Source organism: Nomascus leucogenys, chromosome 10, assembly GCF_006542625.1.
Source record: "Nomascus leucogenys isolate Asia chromosome 10, Asia_NLE_v1, whole genome shotgun sequence".
In the NCBI taxonomy this organism is placed as follows: domain Eukaryota; kingdom Metazoa; phylum Chordata; class Mammalia; order Primates; family Hylobatidae; genus Nomascus; species Nomascus leucogenys.
The window spans coordinates 43,124,389-43,144,357 of NC_044390.1; the positions used below are offsets into that span (position 1 = coordinate 43,124,389).

General features: G+C 55.4%; 1 protein-coding gene across 2 annotated transcripts in view; it reads right to left on the reverse strand.

Moving 5' to 3' along the window:
- Positions 1–968: 968 nt before the first annotated feature.
- CHST8 (carbohydrate sulfotransferase 8) overlaps positions 969–19,969 on the reverse strand; it is a 153,432-nt gene continuing 134,431 nt past the window's right edge. For both annotated transcript variants that reach the window (XM_030820232.1, XM_030820233.1), the window contains exons 3-4: positions 3,027–3,064; positions 969–2,521 (exon numbers count right to left, since the gene is read on the reverse strand). In XM_030820232.1, coding sequence (XP_030676092.1) covers positions 1,415–2,521; positions 3,027–3,064 — 1,145 coding nt within the window. In that variant the 3' untranslated portion in view covers positions 969–1,414. The remainder of the gene's footprint in view (positions 2,522–3,026; positions 3,065–19,969) is intronic.

Below are 19,969 nucleotides of genomic sequence, written 5' to 3' on the forward strand. Positions count from 1 at the left end.
ATCAGCAGGGCCTCCACCTGGGGGTCCACCCAGGGATCCAGTGGCACCTCCACGTGGAGAATCAGCAGCATCTCCCCTAGCAAGTGGGGACAGACGGAGGGCAGCCTCCTGAGAGGGCCCACAGAGCAACCCACAGAACGACCCAGGAGGGCATGCAGAGGCTCCTGCAGACAGGCTGACAGAGGGCAGAGACTCCAGAGTCAGGCAGCCCTTCCCATCACAAAGAAAACCCAAATGCAGCCGCACTCATGCCCACAGTCAACACTCCAACAAACACCTCCTCCCAGACCTTCCCAGAACCACCTTGGCTGCTGACACTTCTGGAGCCCTCTCTGGTGTGAGCACGTATGCTTTTGGAGAAGTTTCCTCTATGGCTTCTCCTCTCCTCCTCCAGAGCTTGTGCATCCTGATAGCCCTGAGGTGGTTTTGTCAGGTGAGTGGGGCCAGGGATCAGGGTGAGTGTCTGCAGATGACAGCCTCAGGCCAGAGTCCTGCTTGGCTCAGAGGTGCAGAAAGCCAGGGACAGCCTTGCTTCCTACTGGGAGCACCACACCCGCTGAGATGCATGCCCCGTGCCCCTTGGCCTCGGCCTCAGCCCTAATTGGCAGCTTGCCTGGAGAGCTGGCCACTGCTCTGGCAGTCCCCAGAGGCCCCTGCAAGGTGCACTGATAAGACACCCCAGGAGGCCCCCATAGGAACAGGCCTATCTTTTCATTTCAGGATTAATGTGCCAGGACTGAGACGGAAGCACCCCAGTTGACTGGGACCTAGCCTCAGACACCTGCAGGCCCTGGCTGAGAGCCACTGGGTCCTCTGTGCTCTCCTCCCATGAGGCTGCTCCTGAACTGGACTTCTCTGCAGTGGGGCCTGCAGCACCTGGCTCAAGCTGCCTGGGGAAGGCAGAAGGAGTCCCAGAAAGCCCAGTCCAGGGTCCACGTGCTCCCACGCCACCACAGAGTACACACTGCTGCTCTGGAAACCATGTGCTTTATTTGGAACCTTAATCCAAGGGAACCTCCTCCCTGGCTTGTAGAAAAGCTGCAAACCACGTGGTTTGGTCCAAGGCAATGGCTAAGGGAGTGCGGGACATCCCTTACTGCTGGGGCCCCCGTCCTCTGGGCCTCAGACTTCCCTGCTCATCAAAACTGTTGGCTGAGCTCCCGGGGTGTCTGCCTAGTTCTCAGCCTCTCCCTCAGCCAAGGAATGAGGAAACAGGTACAGGCCAGGGGCTGGGGTCCCCATCCAAGGCTGGGCGCCTCTGCCCCCCACCCAGGGCCTGCTGCCTCCCACAGCGATGGCTCCTCACGTCCTCAGAGCCCTGTTGCTCGCGGGATGAGGAGCCAGGGACAAGAGGATGCCCGGGAGCACAGGTGAGTGACCGGGGCAGGGCGGCCCCAGCCAGCTGCAGCGCCCCTCAGTACAGATCTGCAAAGGGCTTGGAGTAGTTGAACATCAGGTAATCCATGTAGTAGAAGTCGTAGGTGCGCTGCCGTTGCAGGGCCGAGAGTTGGGCGAAGTACTGGTGGGCGATCCTCGCCGTGGTCCGTGCCTCCTGCGAGTGCCGGTCCTTGAACCGGGGGAAGGTCAGGTTCCGCGGCGCGCGGATGAGGCTCAGGAAGAAGTTGGCATCGTCCTCCATGCTCTCGAACTTGCCTACGAAATCGTAGTCAATGAGGCAGGGGCTGCAGAGCCGGCTGACATGGTCCCAGTGAATGTCCATCCCCACGGGCCGGTGCACGTCCAGCAGGTACTGGACGAACTCGGGAAAACGCACCCCAGAGCCCGTCCGCAGGGCCTCCCGAGAGGCATTGGCGCGGTACCGGGCCAGGATGGCCTTGCCGAAGACCGGGTGATAGTAGCTGTTGGGGTGCTCGAACTTGTCGCGGAAGGCGGACACCAGCCTCTCGAAGGGCTCGCGGACAAAGAGCATCTTGGTGTAGGTGCTGAGACGGTGCAAGATACCCTGGCGGTCGAAGGTGTCCAGGCGCTTGAGGGCGCTGCCGTAGTGGACGGTGTTGTGCTGGATGTCGGCAGTGGACGAGGCCAGGCCGGCCAGCACCATGAGCACCCGCTTCCAATTGGAGCAGCCGGCCTTGGGCACCTCGCAGTAGAGCACGCGGTGGCGGTCCTCCACGAAGATACGGGACACGTGGCGGGGCGTGACTGCCCGGCGGCTGCTGCTCGCCCGGTACTTGGCGCAGGCCTCCTGCATCATCCGCTTGCGCTCCTGCTGGCTCCGGTGCAGGCTGACCCAACGGCCATCCAGCATCCCGGGTCCTGGCCGGACGAAGGGCGCGTCCGAGCTGTTGGCCGGGATGGTCGCAGCAGCTGGCATTTTCTTGATGAGCAGACGGCGACGGCGCTGGCGGAGCCGCAGACGGGTCCCCCTCTGCAGCGGGGGTTGAGGCTGGTCAGGCGCTGGCTGGTTGCGGCCCCTCGGGGCCCCACTGGACAAGTCCCGAGTGACCCTCTCTGTGGGTGCCTTCAAGTCACCATCCTGAGAGCGGCCTGGTGGGAGGTCCTGGAGCAAGAAGAGAAGTGGTTATCTGAGTGGAAAGGACAGCTGGGCACTGAAGGCCACACAGGTCAGACTCTCACCACGGCTGGGGTTCCTGTCCCTCTCAGGTGAGGGAGACAGGCTGACCCTGTAGGTGAGAACTCTCCAGTCTGAGCCCTGGCCCAGCACCCAAAGGCCTCCCTCCCGCTGAGGTGCAAGTGTCATTTCGGCCACAAGATGGCGCGGTCCTCCCAGGAACCTGGGCTGGGCGAGGGTGGCGGGAATAGGTGGCCTGCAGGCGGGCTCAGATTTACGGCCTCTATTAGCACCGTGCAAAGAAGCCTTCTAACAAGAAAGGGAAATTCATGGGTCCAGAGCCCTAGGCTTTGTTCCCAAGGCTCCTGGGAAAGGCTGGACACATTTTTCTTTCCAAGAATGGATTCAACGTGAGCTCCTAATTTTCTTCCCAGCCCTCCCCAGTTTCCCAGGGGCTGTGTACACTGAGATTTATCTGACTCTCGAAACTTACGTGGTGGGGCTGCCTTGGCCTGATGTTGAACTTTATTCCTGAAAAGCAAACAGAGGAGAGGACAGTATTAGCAGCGGATCTGCCACGTGGCTCCCAGGGAACTGCTTATAGGCTGCTGGCTGTGGACATCCAGGCTGGAGGGATCTTGGGGTAGGCTCTAGGGAAAGGCAGCTTAGGGCATGGCTCAGTGCTGGAGCCCCTCCATCCGCTACCCATGCAGAAAATGGGGACGCAGCAAACATGTGGTCCCACTGGCTCGCAGCTGAGGCTCTCTTCTCTGCATCACGCCTGCCTCCTGATGTGACCTACGAGGTCTGGAAAGGCACCCTGCCGAGGTGTACCCACACACCTGCCCTGTGGAGCAGCCAGGACTCTCACAGGCCACCTCCTCCTGCACCCCACCGTGTCAGTAAGTCACAGGGAAAGGACCCTTCAGAAAGCTCGATCCACCCTGTCTCCACACCCCATCAGCCACGCCCCAGTTCTGGCCACTATGGATTCTCCATGCTTGGAATATGACATATTCACACCCACACCTTTGCACACACCAGGCCTAGGAATGGAACGTGCTTCTTCTCCTCTTGCTCCAGGAAGTTCCCTAACCTGGGCATTTGCTTTGTGACCTTGGCCTTCTCGGCTGGCTCTGGAGTTCTGGGGTGAGCTGAGCATATCTTGCTCGCCCTGGTCTCCCCCAAAGCCCTAAGCAGTGCCCAGGTAGAGAGGGTAATTGTCCAGCATTAACTTACTGATGACCTCAGGAAGACAGAGAGAGACCAGTGCATCACTGGCCATGCTCTGGAACATCCCCTCTGCCCACCAAGGAGGCCCATGCCTGGGCTGGACTCACCCAAGAAACAAGCTCTGGTGAGGTGAACCTTTGGCTAGAGCAGATTCTGTGTCATACCTTGTTTGGTCTGGTTTGGGGGAAAGTCCCAGGAGGACAAGGATATTCCCTTTGGGGGGAATCTATTTAGAGCTGGAGCCTCCTTCCCCAGTCCCTACCTGGCCACCGAGGACTCAGGGGCTCTTTCTGTTCCGGTGCCATGTGGGTGGACATTTTTGTCCTGAGGCTCTGCCAAAAGCCATGGTCACCATCAGAGCCAGCTATCCCTTAAGCAGAGAGCTGGATCTTCTGGCTGGCATGCCGGGGCACCGTGCCCGACCACACCTGAGCAAATCCTGGCTGCTGCCTGTGGGAGGGGGTTCCAGTGTCCCACCACTTTCCTGGCTGTCTCCACGTCCTGGGCAGAGGTCCAGTGGCAGGAGCCCAGCTGGTGAAGGGATATCCAGGTCTTCCCTGAGCCAGAGATTCTGTGGATTTCTCCATGGGGTCCAGTTTTACAGACTCAGCCACTGCCATGCCCCAGATAGTCTAAGGCTGAGGCTGTGCCTGCACATCTCCTTCAGTCATTAGCAGGCCAGGAAGGGGATGCAAGGTCAGCCCTGGGATGGACAGCCTGAATTCCCTGAGCTTGCCCGAACCTTCCTCAAGTCTCAAGAGAGGCAGAAATGCAGGCAGAACTGGGACACATTTCATCTTTCTTCCTCTTGTCCCTTTGGGCTGGGAACAAGGGTATGCTCTCCCCTGGGCAAAGGGCAGAGCGGCCCCATCTTCCTGGGCACTCCCAAGCTTATGTGCACATGTGTGCATGTGGGGGATCTTTGAAACAGGCCTTCTAGACTCTTCCTTGGAGACTGAGGGGAAGCTCCAGGTAGACCTGGCTGCACCACTCAGGGTATGGGGTATAAGCGGCAGGTGCCTGGCCTGCAAGAGGAATCTTTAGAATCAAGCTGCTCACTAACACCCCCCGCCATCCCCAGAGTCTATTTCCCTCCTTGACAGCCACCCCCTCCTCTTCCCCATCCCATCATTACTGCAGCTGTCCCAGCACGAGCCTCCAGAGCTCTTTTCTCTCCCGCAGCTGATGATGACAGCTCCCTTCACTAGAAGGGACCCACCGCACCACTTGGTTTTCCTCTACTCTGCCAGACTTCCTTAATTATTTTCTTCTGGTTATGGCAGCTGGCTCTGCTAAACCACCTCTCCTCCTCGAAATCTCAGATATGGGAAATCACTCTGCTTGTCACTCCTGTCATCTCGTCAAGGTGTGACGGTGCTTATATATTCCTTTTCTGGAGCAAATGAGTCATGCCAGATTTGGCCAAGAGTGGGGCTGAGAAGCCACTTCCAAAAGGGATCCTGCCAGTCGGGGGGAAGATGGAAAGCCACGTGCTTGTTCAGTTTGCAGCCCCTAAGGCCATGACCTCCCACTGGCACTGTCCCCGCAGCCTCGGAGGGCAGTGGGCTGTGGTCCTGTTCCATTTTACCTGTGAGGACTGGACAGGAGGACACTGTCTCCTGGACCTCTGGACTCTGAGCCTAAGCTTCTGGGGCTGTCCCACTCTAATGCTCGCTAAGCTAGAGCCCTTGGCATGAACTAGAGGAAAAGTTCCTTCTAGACAAAGCCTGGGGCTGGGCGAGTCTCCTGATTTCCTGTTTACATGTGTCCATAAAGCCAACCTGCCTGCAACTTCCTCCTTTGAAAGGAAAAATTGCCTTGTGGAGAATGAGAGATCAGTAACATCTTAAGTAGAGCCTGAGTTTGCCATAAGCTATTCCCAACCCTTAGACTTATGGCAGCTTATCGGGCAAAGATTAGCCCTATCCCCACAAGCTCACCTTAACATTTTTTAAAATTTACTGCCGGGCACAGTGGCTCATGCCTGTCATCCCAGCACTTGGGAGGCTGAGATGGGCTGATCACTTGAGTCCAGGAGTTCGAGACTAGCCTGGCCAATATAGTGAAACCCCATCTCTACTAAAAATACAAAAAAAAATAGCTGGGTGTGGTGGTGCATGCCTGTTATCCCAGCTACTCAGTAGGCTGAGACATGAAAATTACTTGAACCCGGGAGGCAGAGATTGCAGTGAGCTGAGATCACACCACTGCACTACAGCCTGAGCAACAGAGTGAGACTTTGTCTCAAAAATAAAATAAAATAAAATAAAGAAAAAAATTACATTTATTTTAGAAATAGAGATGAGGTCTTGCTATGTTGCCCAGCCTGGTCTCAAACGCCCGGCCTCAAGCGATCCTCCTGCCTCGGCCTCCCAAAGGGCTGGAATTATAGGTGCGAGCCACCATACCTGGCCACAAGTTCACTTTTGAATAAAGAAGAAACATAATGATGGAAGTCTAAAGGGACCTCCCCTTTGCTATGAGCCTAGCATCCCCACTAGGAAGAAAGCTGCTCTTCCACGCACCACTCAGATAAAGGCTGAAGCAAAGACCACTGCTGGCTCTGGGCAAGTGAAAATCAGGAGAAATCTTAGGTATCCTGGGGCAGGGGTCTGCACATCCCCAGGTGGGCTGCACGTCAGAACCCTGGACAGCTCAATGAGCGCTCAGGGAAGGGCAGCTAAGAGCTCACGAGGATGAGGAAGGTTTGCCACCAGGGGTCAGTGGTACCAGTGCCTTGGGGGGGACTTATGGGTGGGAAGGAGTTTTGGCCTCAGTATAAGCACCTCCAGACCCTCTCAAGCCCCCAAATAAAACGTACAATCTAGATAACATCAGTGGCCTTGCAGAGCAACTCCAGCCACAACCCACCTCCTCTTCCATCCAACACCACCAATGCTGCCACGCACCTTCCCTGCCTCCCCACCTCCACCCCTGCGACAGAATCCACGACCAACCACGCACACCCCACTTTCGGTGTCTTGAGTTACCTCTCTTCTCCTCTCAATATAACGTTCACAGTCTGTAAGGGAGCTCCATCCCCCCTCACAGTAAGAAATAAACAAGCACTTTCTCTTTCTGGACAGATGACATGTGTGGAGTGGCTGGAACACATGCGCTATGATAAGAGCATCGATGAGAATAAACAAGGCGTGAGTTATGGGCACTGCCAAATGTGCTCCATGGTGTGAACTCTTCATTGGCTGAAGTTCTCAGCGTTCAGCTGAAAAGCCTCCTGACAGAGGAGAGGCAGAGGCTGATGAGTGTGTGAGGCCATTTTCTTAGTCATCAGGCCTGGGTTTGGGGCAGAGTCGGGGAGGGGGCTATACCAGCATGTCCAAGGAGAAGGGTCTCTTGCCTGCTCCTCTCTAGGCTCACAGGAGGAAGACGTGCAGGGTGCCACACAAAAGCCCCAATCCCTACTGCCCAGGAGCCATGGAGGGTGGTAACTGGGATGCAGCCTTTTCGTCAGGCCCTGTAGACAGGCAGCACTGACAGGTGAGGACAGGACCCAGGTGCCTCAAATGAGCCCTTGGCCTCCCCCAGCCCCAGGTGGCTCACTCCTGGGAGAGTGACAGCTGCATTGGCTGCTCATGTCCCAGCCCCGAGCCCTGATGGGTGATGATGGGAGGGTCCGCCACTCCCATCACTGCGACTGTCCTTAAGGAGTCAAATCTGCAGAGGGACAGGCATGGGAGAGAACTGGGGAAGGAGGGCAGGAGCGGCCGTGCCATTCCCAGGTCCCTGTTTGTGGTGGAGTTTGAGTCGTGCTTCTTGGTCTTTTGGGATTTCCTGCTGGAGCCGTTTGTGTGGCCACGTTTCCCTGTGCCCGGGGCTTCTGATGGCTGAGTCTGCTGGTAGGTTGCCCCACACCCATTGGCGCTGTCCACTCCACGTCCACTTCCATTGCCCAACAGGCCAGGGAGCCTCCAGGACTTTTGGCTCTCTTGGCTCAGGCTGGCCCGACTGGGGTTGGGGAGTTCCCTGAAGGCAAGGTCCCGACTGCATCTTGGTCCCCCGCACGTGCAGTACCCTGATTCTGAGCTTCGGCCCCACCTGGACTCCTTACAGCGGCATCTGGTGGGATGAACACTGTTGTCCCGGACAGCCCAGGCTGCCGGCCTCTGCCCTGCTGCTTCCACGCCCCCATTAGGAAGAAGCGGCTCCCACGCCTAAGGTGCACACGAGAAAGGCCTCCGAGCCCTGGGGCAGCCCCACGGCCGGTCACACACCTGACCTCACAGTGCAGTGCTGAGCTACAGATGGCCTGCCCCGAGTGCACGGTGCTGGCAGGAGAGAAGGTGGGTGGGTTGGGGGAGACAGGCCCGAGGGAAATGCCAGGCTCCGCTCCATGGGAAGTATGGAGGGCTCTGAATTGGGGGGGTGGGCGTGCTAGTTAGGGTTATCAGAGAGACAGAGAGCCCACAGGTGATATATATGGAGGCAGGAAAGAGACAGAGAGAAAGAGAGAGGGAACGGAGAGGTAGAGGGTGAGGAGGGGAGAAGGAGGGAGGGAAGCGAGATAGGGAGAGGAGAGAAGGAGGAAAGGAGAGGAGAAGGAAGGGGAGAGAGAGAGAGAGGAGAGAGCGAGGGGGGTTGATTTTAAGAAACTGGCTCATGTGATTCTGGGGGCTGGCAATCTAAAAGCTGCCAGCAGGCTAGAGACCCAGGGAAGACCTGGTGCCGCGGCTTGCACGGGAAGGCAGTCTGAGACTCCCTCCTACTTGGGGAACTTCACTCTTTTTTCTTCAGGCCTACAACTAATTGGATGAAGCCCACCCACGTTGTGGAAGGTCATTTCCTCTACTCAAAGGCTACACATTTTACAGCAAATCACATCTAAAAAATGCACTCGCGGCTGGGCACGGTGGCTTATACCTGTAATCCCAGCACTTTGGAGGCTAAGGCGGGTGGATCGCGAGACCACAAGAGATCAAGACCATCCTGGCCAACATTGTGAAACCCCATCTCTACTAAAAACACAAAAATTAGCTGGGCATGGTGGCGCGTGCCTGTAATCCCAGTTACTCAAGTCTGAGGCAGGAGAATCGCTTAAACCCAGGAGGTGGAGGTTGCAGTGAGCCAAGATCGCGCCACTGCACTCTAGCCTGGCAACAGAGTGAGACTCCCTCTCTCTCTCTCTCTCTCTCTCTCACACACACACACACACACACACAAAGACTGGTGTTTGTCTAAACCCTGCGGCACCACGGCCTAGGCACGGTGACGTATATAATTAACCATCACGGGAGGTGCCTTGGTTTGTTCCTGCAGCTGCTGTAACAAAGTATCCCAAACTGGGGGGCTTAAAAATGACAAAAACGTGTTCTCTCACAGTTCTGAAGTGTAGATGTCTGAAATGAAGGTGCTGGCAGGGCCACTTTCCTTCCACTGCCTCTTGGGTGGGGGTTGATGCTTCCTCGACTCTTCCAGCTTTCAACAGCCCAGGTGTTCCTTGGCTTGCAACAACAGGAGATCAGTCTCTGCTTCATCTTCACACGGCTGCTGCACACGTGTGTCTCTTCTCCTCTTCTTATAAGGACACTGGTCATATTAAAATAGGGCCCACTCAACCAACCCAAATGCCCATCAATCAACGAGTGGATAAAGAAACATATATATATATATATATGATGGAATAGTACTCAGCCATAACAAGGAATGAATTAATGGCATTCACAGCCACCTGGCTGAGACTGGAGACTATTATTCTAAGTGAAATAACTCAGGAATGGAAAACCAAACATTTTATGTTCTCATTCACAAGTGGGAGCTGAGCTATGAGGATGCGAAGGCATAAGAATGATACAGTAGATTTTGGGAACTCTAGGAAAGGGTGGTAAAGGGGTGAGGGATAAAAACTACAAATTGTGTGCAGTGTACACTGCTCCAGTTATGGGTGCATCAAAATCTCACCAATCACCACTAAAGAACTTACCCATGTAACCAAACACCACCTGTTCCCTAGAAACCTATGGAAATAAATTTTTTTTTAAAAGGGCCCACTCTAGTGGCCTCAACTTGATTACATCTGCAAAGACCCTACAAGGTCACAGTTTACAAGCACAGGGAGCTGGGATTGAGCATTTTTTGAGGGTGGGGCGGGCACCCAATTTGACCCAGTACAGACAGGGACTCATGTGATCTCATGGGGCTTTAAGAGTGTTTTTTTGTTTGTTGTTTGAAGAGACAAGGTCTTGCTCAGTCGCCCAGGCTGGAGTGCAGTGGCATAATCCTGGCTCACTGCAGTCTTGAACTCCTGGGCTCAAATGATCCTCCCGCTTCGGCCTCGCAAAGTGCTGGGATTACAGCCATGAGCCACCACGCCCAGCTGGATGTTCTGAAGACAGGGCAGGATAGCCTGAAGGAGGTGAAGAAACAGCTCGTCTGCTGGTTTAGGTTGCCTGCTGATCAGTAGTGAAGGGTTGTTGGTTCTCGGTGTGTTTGGGGCAGGGCCTGTGTCGTGTCCATCTGTGTCATTCTGGCACAATGCCCATCAATGCCTGTGGAAAGGCTGGTGCTTTCTGGACTGACAGCTGGCCTTGGACATGAGGAAGGGTATGGGGCTTCCCAGAAGCTGGGCCCAGGGTTCAGGCTGGAGCCTCCCAGCTGGGAAGGGCCCGCGCATCTGGGCAGCAGGTGCCAGCCCCCTAGCTAGATGCAGATGGGGGCAATCCCACTGGAGGAGTCTGTCCACCCCCAGCCCTGCCTGGGCGGCCATGAAGCCTTGCTCTGCCAGCTCCTTTTGCCATCCACAGTATGCCAGGCCGGGGCCATCCACAGTACGCCAGGCCAGGGCCTGCTTTGGGACCGGGCCACACCTTCTCTGGCTCCTCTCCCACTGGCTCAGGCTCTGCCCTTGTGAGGTCTCCGCTGGCCCAGGGGTGAGGGGCACATCGTCCCCATGGGCCTCTGACTGCCTCATTGTGAACTGCAACCTCCATCTGGGGCAGGGTGTTCATATGCAAATTAGATGCAAAACTGAAGTTTCAACACATGCAGCAATGAGCGGGCAGCCTGGACTCCTGGGCACAGAATTCGCCCGGAAAAAAGCCTCACCCAATGGCCTTCAATTCTCACCTGTGTTCATGGGAAAATCCAACCTCTTACAGTCTCTGCTGGGTCCCCAGGGCACAGCCTGGAGACCAGCCTTTGTCACAGTCACGGCCACCTGCTGCCCTAAGACATGGGAGAGGTATGTGGGGTTCCAGGTGGCCGGGCTGCCCCGGCACAGGTGCCGGCTGTCCCTGGGCCCTGATGACAACTCTGTGGTCCGAGTGTGGACCTCGAGGGGAGGTGGCAGTCAGGCCAGACACGCCGCAGAGCTAAATCGGACTGGTCATGCATTGGCCTCTGTCCTCCGGCTTTGGCCTCTGGGTGGGGGGCTTCTTCCCCTAGGCTCTGAGATGATCAGACTCAGTCACAGTGACCTTTGGCTCAGACCAGAGCAAAGGCTTGCTCCCTCCCTCGGTGGACCATGCGGAGGACCACCCTGGAGGGTCCATGTGGAGTTGTAGTTTTTAGTGCAGGCTTAGCACATCAAAAATTAGAGGACAGGCCAGGTGCGGTGGCTCACACCTGTAATTCCAGCACTTTGGGAGACTGAGGCAGGCAGATCATCTGAGGTCAGGAACCTGGCCAACATGGTGAAACCCTGTCTCTACTAAAAATACAAAAATTAGCCAGGCATGGTGGTGGGTGCCTGTAATCTCAGCTACTCTGGAGGCTGAGGCAGGAGAATCGCTTGAACCTGGGAGGTGGAGGTTGGAGGTTGCAGTGAGCTGAGACCATGCCACTGCACTCCAGCCTGGGTGACAGAGCAAGGCTCCATCTCAAAAAAAAAAAAAGAAAACTAAGAGCGCACACACCCACTGCTGTGTGACCTTGGACAAGTGCCTTGACCTTGCTGAACCTGTTTCATTGGTAAAACGGGCTAAAAATTCATTGGTAAAATGTGCCAAACATATGCATCTTGCAAATCCACAAATGTGCACACAAAATGGGGCACGAAGCTGGGCAGAGCCAGAGCCAGAGCCCACTGATTAAAAGCCAGCTGCTCTTGGCATGCTGATCACCCGGTTCCCTTTGCAGGGGCTAAATCTCCTGCAGCCCAGCTCCTGCCCCCAGCGCAGCGACGCTGGGGTGCATCTGCAGAGGAGCGGAGCCAGCATCTTCCTGTCTCGGGCCGATGAGCGCCTGACGGCTCTGACCGCACTTATTTTGTTTAGTGAGTCTGTTCCCTTGCCTTCATGATTAGGATCCACGATTCAACTGGGTGGTTCCTGTCAGCTCAGCCTTGGCCATGAATTCCCTTGGAGCTGTCAGAGAGTTGAGCATCAGAGCTGCCTGTCAGTCAGCCAGTCAGCCGGTTAGCCAGTCTACAAGCCCAACAGCTGTCCCGCCTGCGCCACATCTACCCACCTGCCCATCACTGAGTGGGTTGGGAAGGGGAGTCCTGAGCTGGTGCCCTGTCTGTCTACAGGGAGGGATCCTCAGCTCCTGCTTCTCAGCACTCCTCGGTCAGAGCCTGCAGTGACCTCTACAGTGTTCAGGGTGTGCGTGACCCCAGCACAACCGCGCCACCCACTGCATCACCCCTTACATGTGTGCATGTCTCATGGGATCAGGTGTGCATGTCCTATGGTCTGTCACACTAGGCATGCCGAGGAAACGCACCACAGCACACGTTTGTGCTGCACAGGTGCCTGCTTCCTGTGTGTGTGATGTAGCGTGCCCTGGGTGGGGAGTGTGTGGTTGTGTGCACATCCCTGTGTGGTTTCTAGGAGTCCACAGCACATGGCTTACAGTAGATCATGCCTCTTCTTTCCTTTATGTATCCTTTCCCTCTCTCCCTCCCCCACTTCCTTCCTTCCTTTCTTTTTTGAGACAGTGTCTCACTCTATTGCCCATGCTGGAGTGCAGTGGCGTGATAATGGCTCATATAGTGAGCTCCTGGGCTCAAGTCATCCTCCCACTTCAGCCTCCCAAGTAGCTGGGACTACAGGTGTGCACCGCCAAGCCCAGCTAATTAAAAAATGTGTGTGTGTGTGTGTGTGTGTGTGTGTATTTTAGCCAGGCGTGCTGGCTCATGCCTGTAATCCCAGCACTTTGGGAGGCTGAGGTGGGTGTATCACCTGAGGTCAGCAGTTCAAGACCAGCCTGACCAACATGACGAAATCCTGTCTCCACTAATAAATACAAAAATTAGCCAGTGTGGTGGTGGAGACCTGTAATCCCAGCTACTCAGGAGGCTGAGGCATGAGACTTGCTTGAACCTGGGAGGTGGACGTTGCAGTGAGCTGAGATTGTGCCACTGCGCTCCAGCCTGGACGACAGGGTGAGACTGTCTCAAAAAAAAAAAAAAAATTCATAGAGGCAAGGTCTCACTATGTTGCCCAGCAACTACTGGCCTCAAGCAATCTTCCTGCATCAGCCTCCCAAAGTGGTGGGATTAAAGGCGTGAGCCACCGTGCCTGGCTGCATGTCTTCCTTCAACACATGTGGGCCTGGAAGAACAAGCCAGAGCTAGTGGATGCTACTGCAAATGAGAAAGAACAAACTGCGTGGCCCTATCCCACAACCCCGTGTCGCTCCCTGGCCTGCCCTGTCTCTGCTTCCCGTGTGGGATGTTGACAGCAAGACCAACTGGCTGGCCTCCACTTTGCAGCACACCACGCGGAACAGTCCCGCCATCTGCCACCATGTATCCATTCACTTCACATTGATGGAGCGCCTATACGGGCCAGTAGCATCTTAGGTACTGATGAGTGTCTTAACCAGGAATGGGACAGTGTGGCCCCTGCCCTCGTGGAGCTTCCAGTCTAGCAAGGAGGAGAGGCACTGGCCAGCAACTCCATGTGTGATGGCAGCCATGGAGGACATTGCCGGCAATGTGGGACAGTTGACATGTTAGCTAGCTCAGTGTTGCAGGTGACAGCTCCTGAAGATTGTGACAATAAATTGGCACCTGAGGGTAATGAGGACATTTCTGGCAGAGCTTCATGGACTTCCACCATGAAAGCAAGGCTCCTGGGATGAAGGAATGGGTCCAGAGACTGAAGGGTGTCAAGAAAAGGCAGGGCCGGGTAGTGGTTTACACCTTTAATCCCAGTGCTTGGGAGGCCAAGATGGATGGATTACTTGAGGCCAGAAGTTTGAGACCAGCCTGGACAACATAGTGAGACCCCATCTCTAAAAAAAAAATAAAAAAATTAGGCTGGGCACAGTGATGGGCACCTGTAGTCCCAGCTGCTCAGAAGGCTAAGGTGGGAGGATCAGTTGAGTCCAAGCGTTAGAGGCTGCAGTGAGTTATGAGTGCACCACTGCACTCCAGCCTGGGTGACAGAGTGAGATCCTGTCTCAAAAGAAAAGAGAAAGGAAGGAAGAAGGGAGGAAGGGAGAAGGAAGGAAGGAGGGAAGGAAGGAAGGAAGGGAGGGAGGGAGAGAGGGAGGGAGGGGAGGAAAGGGAAAGAAAGAAAGAAAGAAAGAGAGAGAGAGAGTGGGAGGGAGGAAGGAAGGGCAACCATGATGGCTGACCGGCAAGAAAGAGGCTTTACAGCCATGCAAAGGCACTAGACCTTACCTCCTAAGGCCCAGGAGAGTCTCAAAGAGCTTCAGGGTGTAGAGTTATTTTGAATTTAAGGACTGTTCTGGGATGGAGTCAAAGACACAGCAGAAAGGTTGGTCAGGGGATTGCTGTCACTATCCAGGCAGGAGACTCTTGAGGCCTGGACCCAGGGGATGATGAAACAGTGGAGGGAGAGTTGAAGGACGTTTCGGGAGATGGGGGTGTGTTGGGAAATGTTGAACACCTGGCTCTCTCGGTGGGGTGGGAGCGGGGAGCAGCCTGGTTTGCAGTGATTGCTGATTTCCGTGGTCTGAAATCCCATCATGGCAGATTTCAAACTACTGATGTCACGTGGGGCTGGGCCCTTGGGGGCCAGGACAAGTTGGCCCGAACTCGCCACTACATCAGCAGGACTTGGGACTGGTTGACTGCAGAGGGAGACGCTGGCTTCTGACTTTAGCAGTAGTGAATGCTCATGCTATTCCCTGTGCAGGAGGACAGATCCCTGTTGACTTTGAGGAGACCTGACTACAGGTCTCCCAAGTGCAGACATCCAGAGGGCAGTTGGAGGAGAGGGAATTAGTCGATCGGGGTGGCTGGTCAGAGGTGTGGGGGCAGACGTGCCTGTGGGAGCTCATTGAGCCACCTGTGGCTCTTCTGGGCCAGTGGGGGCATGATACCAGCACTTCTCAGGGAAAGAGGGGTAGAGGCAGTGGGCCTGGGCCTGGGGGCTGCCCTTCTCTGGGCCCACCGGGATCCCACCCTGGGCTCTGAGCTGACATGGCACGTGGTGACCACTCTCCAGCCAGCTCTGCAGGAAGGCACCTCATTTGGTCTAAATAATGGTGAATTCCCATCGTGGGGTTACCAGCAAATAGAAGCAAGTGAGTCAGGCTGGAGCCCGAGGCTGGGGTGGCCCCATAAAAGGGCTGTCTTGATGTAGTTTGGACATTTGTCCCCGCCAAAATCTCATGCTGAAGTGTGATCCCAAGTGTTGGGGGTGGGTCCTGGTGGGGGGTGTTTGGCTCATGGGGGGATCCTTCATGGCTTGGTGCCATCCTTATAATAGTGAATGAATTCTCATGAGATCTGGTTGTTGTAAAGTGTGGCACCACCTGCCCCCAAGTCTCACCCTTTGTTCCTACTTTCACCAGGTGACACGCACACTCCCGCTTGCCTGCTGCCATGAGTAAAAGCTCTTTGAGCCCCCCACACTCTCAGAAACCAAGTGGATGCTGGGGCCACACTTCCTGTCCAGCCTGCAGAGCTGTGAGCCAATGAAACCTCTTTTCTTTATAAATTGCCCAGTCTCAGGTATTTATTGATAGCAGTGCAAGAATGTGCTAACACATGCCTGTTTACAGGAAAAGTGCCCCCTACCCAATGGCCCAGCCCTGAGACAGGCCCTCCAGGGGCAGACGTGGGCAGCACGTCCTTCTTCACCCTGGAATGGAGTCAGGCAGCCAGGAGGGCAGCCTCATTACCACGGTGGCCCAGCTGCAAGATAATGATCAGTTCAGCTCCAGCCGGCCTTGGGATGCATTGTTCTGGCTGCCATGTCAATTACTGAGCTGGCCTGGAGCTGTCAAGCCTGTCACAGCTGTTGCTGTGATACCCTAAAGAGCCACAAAAGTGAATCTGTCTTAAGTGATGCTTCTTTGAAGTGCCCCCGCTGCAGGCTGCACTGGCCTGAGGGGGGCACTGCAGACACCCTGGGGAGAGTGGGGCTCCAGACTGAAAAGGGCTGCCTAGGGGCTCAGGGATGGGTGCTCTGATCCTTGGAAGAGCTCCCAGATGGCTGAGCACTGATGGTTACTGACTGTACCCACAGGGGTCCCAGAGTCTGGGTGACGGCCCCGACTCAAGCACAGTGAATGGGCAGCTACAGTTCCAGGCCCACCCCCACCCCCACACCGATGTCTCCAGTGTCTTCTCTCTGGCATCTCAGGGAACACTGAGGGGCAGCTGCAGCTGAGGGGTCATCCTGTGTGCCCCCCACCCCACCCCACCACAACAGAACAGAGACTCTGGCAATTCATAGATTGCAAGGACAAGGCCAGGGACTGCCGGGAGCACTCAGGGGCTCTGGCCATCAGTCCGGCTCTTCCCTGCCGAGGGTCTAGATAGCTGCAGTCTACAGTTCAGAGCCGGAGTGAATCTCCCAGGGCAGGGCCTTGAACCTGGAGTCAGGTCCAGCCAAGGGATGGGGCAAGAGCAGCTCTGGAAGGCTCTGGCCTGAGGATTATACCAGCTTCTTTGAGGGGTCAAACTTGAGCATAATACGGCGTGGTGGTGCACACATGGAATCCCAGCTACTTGGGAGGCTGGGGCAGGAGGATTGCTTGAGCCCAGGAGTTTGAGCTCCCATGTTGAGTCTGGGCCACATAGTGAGATCCTATCTCTTAAAAAAAGACACCAAACCTGAGTATGGATGCCAATCTTGGGCTTGTCAGTGGCTGGCTGTGGGGACATCACCTCCCCTGGATACCTGTCCAAGAGCCCCTTTCTGCTCCCTTCTGAATGGCCAGCTCTTTCTTTCTTTCTTTCTTTCTTTCTTTCTTTCTTTCTTTCTTTCTTTCTTTCTTTCTTTCTTTCTTTCTTTCCTTCTTTCTTTCCTTCCTTCCTTTCTTTCCTTCTCTCTTCCTCCCTTCCTCCCTCCTCCCTCCCTCCCTCCCTCCCTCCCTTCCTTCCTTCCTTCCTTCCTTTCTCCTTCTCTCTCTCTTTCTTTCTTTTTTGAGACCGACTCTCACTCTGTTACCCAGGCTGGAGTACAGTGGCATGGTTTTGGCTCGCTGCAACCTCCATCTCCTGGTTCAAGCGATTCTCATGCCTCAGCCTCCAGAGTAGCAGGCGCGCGCCACCACGCCTGGCTAATTTTTGTGTTTTCAGTAGAGACGGGGTTTCACCATGTTGCCCAGGCTGGTCTTGAACTCCTGGGCTCAAGCAATCCACCTGCCTGGGCCTCCCAAAGTGCTGGGATTACAGGCATGAGCCACTGCGCCCATCCTGCATGGCCAGCTATTCCTCCGCCCAGCCCAGCACCCTGTAGCAGCAGAAGCCCCAACAGGGCCGTGTGGGCTGACCGGGGGGGCCCCAGGCCATCATGGGAGCACAGATAGCCTGTCTTCCACTGCCCCTTCACAGCCATGCCAGGCGGGGCTGGCTCCACACACCCATACCACACTCACACCTAAACCACGGGCCCTTTGCATCTCAGTACCTGTACAGCCTCCAGAGCCCTGGGGTGCTGACTGCAGGGTTGGGGAAAGTGGGGAGGGCGGAGAGACCCCTGAGGGCTGCATGTTCAGAAGTCATTCTGGAGATGACAGGGGAACTTGGAGAAGAGTGAGGCCGAAAAGGAAGTGGGAAAATAAATTCAGGTTCTTACCTTATGATGGAGGTGAGGAGTGGGGACATCTGAACTTAGGCAGGTTGGGCGGGGGTAGGAAAAGGAAAGGTTGGATTTTGCAAAACAACAAAGCCAGAGGGCTAGAGGGTTTGGTGAGTCAGGGGTATGAGGGGTGAGGGTGAGGGAAATGTCTGGAGGACTCCCCCCATAGCATGCTGCCAGGACCCCCAGACAGGGAGATCTCAGGGAATGGAGGAGCCCTTCGGGGAGAAGACCCAACCTTGGCTTATGGTGAACCAGAGACAGACTCGAGTAGCACCTGCAGGTAGCAGCTGTCAGCTGGAAACAGGACAGAGCTTGGGTGAAACTGTCCATTAGCCAGATCTGGGCCACATACCTCGGTTTGGGAGGCAGCCCAGACGCACACCACGCAACCTAGCCCCGCGACTTCCAGCATCCTTCAAACAGGCCCACGTCACCGCCTAATGCCAGCCTCGTTAGCTCTGAGCACAAGAATATTAAGTAGATGTAAACACTGGAAATAGCTGGAATTTTCACGATCTTCATGTGTACTTGGAATTTGCCATCATCACAGTATTCACATTATTCAATAACATGAAGTCTTCTAAGGCAATCCGTCAGCCAAGACCCAACCCCCTTCCCGTTCTTCGCTCTCCAGCATTTTGCTCCAAGAGAGGCACGATTGCTCCATGAGAGGCACCATTTTCAGGGAACTGGAAGCCGGTGTTTGCCTGGGTGGGGGTGGAGGAGCTTACTGGGCTCCTGGAAGACAGTGCCCGAGGTCCCTGAATTCCCCTTTCAAGGCCTCAAAGTCTCTGCTTAGCCTCTGCCTGCACATCTCCAAAGGCCCTGCAATTAGACCCGCCGGCTTTGCAAACGGAATGTGCTCCCATGTAATGGCTGTTGGTAGGGCGGCTGGGGTCACTGTGAAAGTAGAGCTAAAGAAGACATCTGAGCTGTTTTCCTGCTTCCTTTGAAGTCCAACCAGCGCAGCTGCTCTCGGGACCAAGAGAGCCCACCACAGACATGGAGGCAGCCCCTCCAGGTTGCGTGCATTTCCGGAGGAATTCAGGCTCCAGTCTGGAGCACCGGGCATGTGTTTTGGGCACCTCTTTGCGGTTGTGAAATGTGCTATTCCGGGAAACAAAGAAGCCTGGCTTGTGCCTTCCGTCTTTCATGCCTGTGCGTGGCAGGGATGAGGAGTGGGCCAGGTAGGTGTGTGGAGGGCCATTCTTTCTAGAATGAATGATTCACTAGCAGGGTGAGAGGTGATTCACAGTGAGAGGTGATTCACTGCTGCTCAGCCCACCACAGCATCTTCTGCAGGATTAAACGTCATTCCTTCTAATGACTTGATTTATGTCCGGAGGATTACAGCTCCCAACAAAATATTGTGATGATGGCAATAAATCACATGGGGGATGCTTACAACGGCTGGTAGCATGTTTTCTGTTTGTCTGGGAGTTGATTACAGAACGAAGGGCTGCTGTGTAACAGGGAGTATGGGGCGGGGTGAGCACAGCACAGGTGTGTCAGGTGGTGGGAGCTTTGACAGGGGCATCAGAAGGTTTCCAGTGCCAGAGGCTTCTGTGAAAATCTGTGGTTGCAGACAGCAGGGATTTTGGAAATCCAGAAGTCTACAGGAAGGCACCATCCTGAGCCCCTGGGGGGTGCATGGGTGGTGGGCATCCTGAGAATGTCATTTTCAGCCTTTAGCCCTGCTGCATCAGCAAGTGAGATACTCAAAGATGGGCCAGGCTAGGATGGCTCTGCAGGGCTGAGCTGCTCGGAAGAAGGAGGATCAGGCTGCAGACAGGTGCCCCTGAGCCAGCATCTCTCACTCAGGTGCTCAGCAGAAAGGGATCCTTTTCCATCAAGACCTGGCCCTGCAGAGCAGGATCTCAGAGGTTCACATCCTCTGCAACCAACCTCAAGGTTCACATCCACAACAGATTTGCGTAGAACCCAGCCTGGGCTCAGGAGGAAACTGGTAGCCTTGCTCTCCCAGCTCTGTTCTTAGCTGGTCTATCTGAGAGGCTGTCATCCCTGCCTCTGACATCTGGGACAGTTGTCCCTGTGAGACGTGGCAGAGGCTGGAGCTGGCATGCAGGTGGGCAAACATCTGAGGGGCTGCCACACAGCACCCTGGACTGTTCCCACCAGTCCAGCTAAAGCTCCGTCCTGGTCAGAAGTCTGGGAGAGGATGAGCCTCCTCTTTGGTAAAGTCGATCCTGTCCTTGGATCAAACCAAAAACAGAGGGAAGAT